Below are 6,383 nucleotides of genomic sequence, written 5' to 3' on the forward strand. Positions count from 1 at the left end.
TCGCCCTTTTTCACCCCGAAAAGCCCCGGCCTGGCGAGGCGTGACACCCACCCCCCCGGGCCGTGCCGGAAGCGGGGCCGGAAACGCGGCCGGAAGTGGACCCGGCGCGGCCTCGCTCCGCCCCCGTCGTGCCCCGCGTCGCGTCGCGTCACGTCACCGCCGCCATATAAGCGGCAGCGACGCTCACCCCCGCGCAGCTCGCCGTTCGTGCGCAGTGGCCGCCATGTTCGCCGTGAAGCGGAACGCCGTCATTGGCTTCAACCTCTACTGCGGTGGCGGCCTGGCCCTGGCGCCTGCCTCGCCCGGAGGGGGCCCGACGCCGCCGCCGCCCGCCGCCGCCCCCGCCACGGCCGCCGCCGCCGCTGAGGTGCCCTGGGCCGCCGCCAGTCGCCCCGAGGTACCCCGCACGCTGATTGGCCAGGCCGCAGCCCCCCGCTCGCTGATTGGCTGCGGCGCGGCCCCCCGCGCCGCGCTGCCCCCCGGCGGGCGGCCGGGCGCGCTGTGGAGCCCCGAGGAGGAGCTGGACGGCTGCGAGCCCGAGCCCGAGCGCGGCCCGGCGGGGGACTCGCTGCCCGGCCCGCCCGACGGGCTGCGGCAGGACTCGCTGGAGCTCATCAGCCGCTACCTGCGGGAGGCGGCGGGCGAGTCCGAGCCCGGCGCCAAGAAGCTTTTCCCGGGGCTGCTGGGCGGGCCTGGCCGGCCCGGCGATGCCGTGATGGAGAAGGCGCTGGAGACGCTGCGGAGAGTCGGCAACGGAGTGATGCAGAAGCACGAGCTCACCTTCCAGGGTGGGTGGTGGCGGGGGGTGGGTGTGTGTGTGTGTCTGGGGTGGGGGCGCCTCGGGTCCGCTGCGGCTCCGTCTGGGACCCGCGTCGCCCCCCTTTGGAGGCGAGTTACGGCCCCGGTCCCGTCCGCCCCACTATGGGGTCCCGCGGGATTTCGGGGGCTTTGCCGCTCGACGAGGGGGGCACTGGGATGTGGGGTCCCGGGGGATCCTGCTGCCTCTGCCGGGTGGGTGGGCTGCGGGCTGGAGCGAGGCCCCCGCGCCGTCCCCTCCTCAGAACAGAGGGGAGGCCGCTCTGTGCTTTCTGGATAGGATGTGGCCCTGGTTTCGAGGTAGTTAGAATAGCTGAGGAGTGATTAAAAATGAAACTGAACTTTGCTCGGTTGGGAGGAAGAGAAAAAGTACTGGTAACGTGTGCAGAGGAGATAATCTGGTTACAGATTAGCCCCAGTTCCTCCTTGTGTCTTGCTTTTCTCGGCATGATGATACGCAAATAATCCCAAGCGTCCAAAGATTAGTTAGCTCAGGAGTTTAAATTTCTCATGCCCCAGGCTTGGGTGGAGTGGGGCTTCTGGGGGAGAAGTTCTCCAGGACAACGTACTTGGGTTATAGCTGTTTTAATGTATTTCGTCCACTTCTGATGAGTCCTAGAATAGCCCTAGAAACTTGAACCCCAGCGTCTGGGCTTGGATGAGCAGATGTTCCTGCTGCAGAGTGCCCTGGGAGTGGGCTGGAAGTGAAACCTGACCATTTTGGCCTGGTTTGGTGTAACTGGGAAATGAGTTGTGTTGGGGTGGTGGGGCTGAGCTTCCGGCCTCGGGGCTGGGGCTGGGGCAGCCCTGCAGTGTCTGATCCCAGATCAGGGTGGTGTCTGGCACAGAAGGGGAGTGTCTGCATTTCCTCCTGCAACAGCCTGTGGTGAAACGCCTGCCTTCTTGTAGGAGGATGTTCCAGCTTTTTCTGTGTGGCTTTTTATGTTGGTGTGTTGTGTGTGTGTTTTTTTTTTTAACTTTAACCACACAGGGCTTTGGTTTCATCCTTGTCTTCTTAGCTGTGCTGCTGTGAAAGACTGAGTTCAGTTACCCTGGTCAAATTCATATATGTGCTCATTGAACAAGCCATGCTTGGGAGGGATGTTTAGACCAATGTGAGCTGGTGTTGGTATCCGAGGCTTCTGTAGGGACGGTTACCTTCATGTGTGCTGAAAAGGAACTGGCTTCAGGAAGGCTTCCTGTTAGTTTGAAAAACAACAAGTAATGCCTTTCAGTTTCATAAAGGCTTGTCTTGTTTGCTTATTCATGAGGGGGCACTGCAGGTCAAACTGAGGAATTCTGTTGTTCCAGTCACTAAAACCACATTAATAAAACAGGGACACATCTGCCTGGCTGTAGGTGACTCTTTGGTTTTGGCTTGAGGGCAGGGGCTTGCACCAGGCTGCGAACCAGCTTCTGTGCTGTGGCTCTTGTGTGGTGGGCTTTACAGCCCTTGTGAGATAGAGGAGTATGACATGCACAGAGGTGACAGCTATGCCTGAGGTGGGGAGGAAGGAACTAGAAATCGGTTGTGGGCTGCTTTTTGTCTGGCCCAGGCAAGTGTGAGCATCAGAGTGCTCTGCAGAAGCATGCAGGTTCTTGCTCTCCATCACTGACACTTGACAGTGACTCTTTCAGCTTTTGGACCTAGAGTGTGGGGGTTGCATCTTCTCACTGGTGGCCTTGTGGAGTATTTGGCGTTGTGTGTGTGCCTGCCTCTAAACCACCATCTCTTGCAGGAATGCTTCAGAAGTTGGACATCCAGAAAGAGGAAGATCTGCAGTCGGTGTGTGAAGTGGCTGCCCATGTGTTCAGTGATGGAGTAACAAACTGGGGTCGAGTGGTGACGCTAATCTCATTTGGTGCCTTTGTTGCAAAACACCTGAAAAGCATAAACCAGGAGAAGTGCATCAGCTCGCTGGCAAGGATCATCACGGATGCTCTCGTCTCATCTAAGCGCGAGTGGCTTATGAGTCAGGGAGGCTGGGTGAGTCACTGCCTGTCCTGAACACTGTGAGCTTTTCGGAACAATCCAATATTTTCCGACTTCTGTGACCTGCTCACTGACAACCACGTGTGTCAGCAAAGCACAGATATGACTCACTGCTCCAGTTAAAACCAGAGTCTGAAACATCTAGCCAGAGTTCTGGTGTTTCAGGAGCTCCTTACAGCAAGCTGCTTGAAGCAGTCTTGACCTAAAAATGTCCCCTGCCCAGCGTGGAGGGGGCAGCATTCCCAAACCTAAGTCAGTCCTGGGTGCACTGAGCTTCCTTGAAGCCGGTCCACAGCTGCTTTGGTGCTGTCTCCTGATTACCACCTCTGCGGGGTGGGCTGTGGCTGTAATGAGTCTGGGGGAGCACACTCAGTGAATGTGCTGGGCAGGCTGTACCCCGTCCCACTCTGCCAGGGGAAAAAGGCTTTCTGTGCCTCCCTGACAGAGAAGGGTGGCTGACAGGGAAGTGACTTTCCCTTCTTTCTCCTAGGATGGCTTTGTTGACTTCTTTCGAGTTGAGGACCTAGAAGGCAGCATCAGAAACATACTGATGGTGTTTGCAGGTGTGGCTGGACTGGGAGCAAGCTTGGCCTACATGATCCGGTGAGCCAGGGTGTGCTGCAGAGGGACAAAACTCTGGGTGGATTGGCTCTGTTTGGGGCTGGAGAGCTGATCACTTCCTCCTGTTGAGTACTTGCGAAGCTGGACTTGAGTGACCCAAGGAGAATACCTAGGCATCCCCTGAGCAATCCTTTCCTAAGAAGGAAGGTGTGATCCAGTCAGGTTGTGGGTACCGCTGAGGATTTATTGCTCTGGGAACAGAAAGTGGAAGAATTGATATTCTGCTTCTTTCAAGAGGATGATGACAGAATGCTCAAATGGACTGCTTCAGTTTTATCCCAGAGAGAACCGATCTGCTTAGTGGCAAGCCAGTGAGCACCAGCAGCTTTTGTCTGGACTGCAGCCTCCTGGGCTTGGCACGGCAGCTGTGCGTGGAGCAGATGTTTCAGGGTTGTGGGTTTCTGGAAATACCATCTTCTGCTGCTGGTGTCCTGCCTGAACTTGTGGCTTTTCTGTTGGAGCAGAAGCACTGAACACTGGGGTGTGAGCCTGTGCCTGCCCCCAGGTGCGCTGGTGAGCGGGCCTTTGGCCACTGCTGGCTCTGCACACATCCACCCTCTAGAAGTGGTAGAGCTGTGCCAGCAGCTGAGTCGTGTGACCTGCTGCCAGAACACGGGGTGCTGGAGCCCTGCGTGGCTCCTTCCCTCCCAGCAGGGCTTCAGCCAGGTCACTGTGCAGGCAGAGGGGTGTTGGGAGTGGGATGGGTGAGGTGGGGCTCAGGGTGGTAACCACAGCCAGCTGCAGCACAGCCACGTTGGCCTGTCTGGCTGATTTTGGCTATACTGGTGCAACTCGCCACACGCAGGCAGTTTAAAAATAGGGAGTGCATTTGTAAGTATGTAAAACCCCACATGGGGTGGGGAGGCTGTAGAGAACCTGTAAATATCTATAAATCTGTAAAATATGTACATTTTTACAGAGCTAATGATGCAAAAAGGAGGATTTTTGAATGTGGTAGAACTGCTTATGGGTGCACTGTACTTCATTCCTCATGTGAAGTAGCATTTTTGTGGCGAAGCCTTCTCCTGCCTTGACTCCAAGCAAGCCTTTCTCTGATGTACTTGAGCAACGTTGCTAGGGAGCGTGACAAGGATCAGTGGCCTGGTGGACTCGCTGTGCCCACAGCTTGCTGGCCACAGTTGATGTTTCTGTTTGTTTTAATCTTTTGTTTTGTGGGTTTTTTTTTTGGTTGTTCTACACCTCCTAGCGGGTGGGGAGCTGTGGAAGTTGGTATCTGTCACTTCCTTATCTTCACTTTGATCCTCTAAGCCATGAGCTGAACGAAGCTGATGTTTGAATGTAAATGTTCTGGAGCAGACTAAAACTTGTCAGCTCAGATCTGCAGCTTGTGCAAGTCCATTGGTGCCGGCCCTGGGCATGGTCCCTGGTCCCCAGCTGGTAGTATTGCTTCTTGGTGGGCTCACAGTGCTCATCTGCCTTGTGCCCTCTCTCCATGGGGGGTGGGACCCGGTCCTGCACAGCGAGGAACATCCTTGTCCACCGTGCTTGACCTGCAGCCTGAGTGATGCCTGATGGAAACCCAAGTGGAGAGCTAGAAGATGGTGCTATTGTCAGGCCTGCTTGTTTGTTGGACAAGCACTTAGTTTTGTCAATAAATGTCTTTTGTTCTCAGTCCTCTAGTGCAAAACTTGCAGTTTTCTGTAATGAGATGCTGATGTGTTAAATGCTCCTGCTCTGCTTTGCTGGTGTGGGCCTGTTTGCATGGGTGCTGCCTGTGGGGCGGCCTCTTATTAGAAAGCCTGTGGGCTGTGGAAAACTGCTCTGGGTGTCCTGTGTCACCTGCTGGGGCTCCCCAGAGCCGCTGCACCGTGTAGGTGGGTGGGGGAAGGCTGCGGTGCCTTGTGCTCGCTGCCTGCTCGGGCAGCTCTTCTCGTGGTGCGGTGGCTCTGGGTGCCGGCGGCCGGGGCTGTCACCCTCGGTGTCAGTGAGGCGGGGGCCGCACCCCCACTAGGGGGGACATCCCGCACCGGGGGGTGAGCCCCTCCCGCGGGGGGGACGCTCTGTGTGGCTCCAGTTGTCTGGTGTTAGGCTTAGCCCTCTGCCCGGGCAGTGCAAGTGGGTGTTACAGGTGCCGAGGGGGCTTCTTTGGGGGGGGGTGGAGGTGGGGAGCATCTGCTACCCCCTGAGCCCCGGTTCCCGCGGGCAGGGGATGGGGGCGGCAGCCCCGTCCCGGTTCCCGCGGGCGGGGGTCGCAGGCCGTGGTCGGGCAGGGGTCTGGCGAAGCGCTTCCCCCGCCGGGACCGGCCCTGCTGCAGGAGCCTGGGCTGAAAAAGCCCCCCAGGGTCTGGGCGGCGGGGGCAGGCTCCTGCGGCGCTGGCTGCCCGGAGCCGCTGGCGGCTCAGCCCGGCCGTGCCGCTGCTGCCGAGTGGGGTGTGGGGGGGGTGGTTGTTTTTGTTGGTTTTAAAACTTTTTTTTTTTTTTTCCCTTTAAATGCCGCGTCTTTGCGGGCTATTTTGGGCCTGTGCAGCCCCCCCCTTCCCCCCCCCGGGTGCTGCGGGGCTCTCATGCAAAGCTGGGCCTTTGCCATGGAAACATGCAAAGGGCCGGGGGTGGGGGTGGGGGGTGCTGGCGCTTCCTGGAAGCCGCCGCGCTCCGGTAGCGCCTGGCGCGGCGCCGATAAACCCGACGCTTCCTCTTCCTCCTCGGGCTGGGCTTTTCGCAGAAGCCGGCTCCGACTTCCACGAACCTTTTGTGTAAATAAGGGGTGGGGTGGGGGATTTAAAGGGGCCGCTGTGCTGATGGGGGGCCGGGGGGGGCGCAGGGCGGCTGGGGGTCCTCCTTCACCCGGGACCCCTGAGGAGAGGGGCGGGTGTTTCTCGCCTCCGGCTGGGCTGTGGGGCGATGCCTGCGGTTGGAAAAGCAGCACCCTCCCCTCCTGCTGCTCCGCACCGAACGGGTCCGAGCCAGGATCCGGCCCCGCTGGCAGAGAAGG

General features: G+C 58.6%; 1 protein-coding gene across 1 annotated transcript; it reads left to right on the forward strand.

The window, feature by feature from the left end:
- Positions 1–175: 175 nt before the first annotated feature.
- MCL1 (MCL1 apoptosis regulator, BCL2 family member) lies at positions 176–5,062 on the forward strand. Its single transcript, XM_055696751.1, has 3 exons — positions 176–788; positions 2,556–2,803; positions 3,300–5,062. The coding sequence occupies exons 1-3, from the start codon at positions 224–226 to the stop codon at positions 3,414–3,416; spliced, it is 930 nt and encodes a 309-aa protein (XP_055552726.1). The 5' UTR covers positions 176–223; the 3' UTR covers positions 3,417–5,062.
- Positions 5,063–6,383: the final 1,321 nt, after the last annotated feature.

This window comes from Falco cherrug, chromosome 19 (genome assembly GCF_023634085.1).
Source record: "Falco cherrug isolate bFalChe1 chromosome 19, bFalChe1.pri, whole genome shotgun sequence".
Lineage (NCBI taxonomy): Eukaryota > Metazoa > Chordata > Aves > Falconiformes > Falconidae > Falco > Falco cherrug.

Coding starts and splice junctions, on each gene's coding strand:
- MCL1 (XM_055696751.1), top strand. CDS start 224: ATGTTCGCCGTGAAGCGGAACGCCGTCATTGGCTTCAACCTCTACTGC. Junction 789..2,555: donor GCACGAGCTCACCTTCCAGG/GTGGGTGGTGGC, acceptor CATCTCTTGCAG/GAATGCTTCAGAAGTTGGAC. Junction 2,804..3,299: donor TTATGAGTCAGGGAGGCTGG/GTGAGTCACTGC, acceptor TCTTTCTCCTAG/GATGGCTTTGTTGACTTCTT.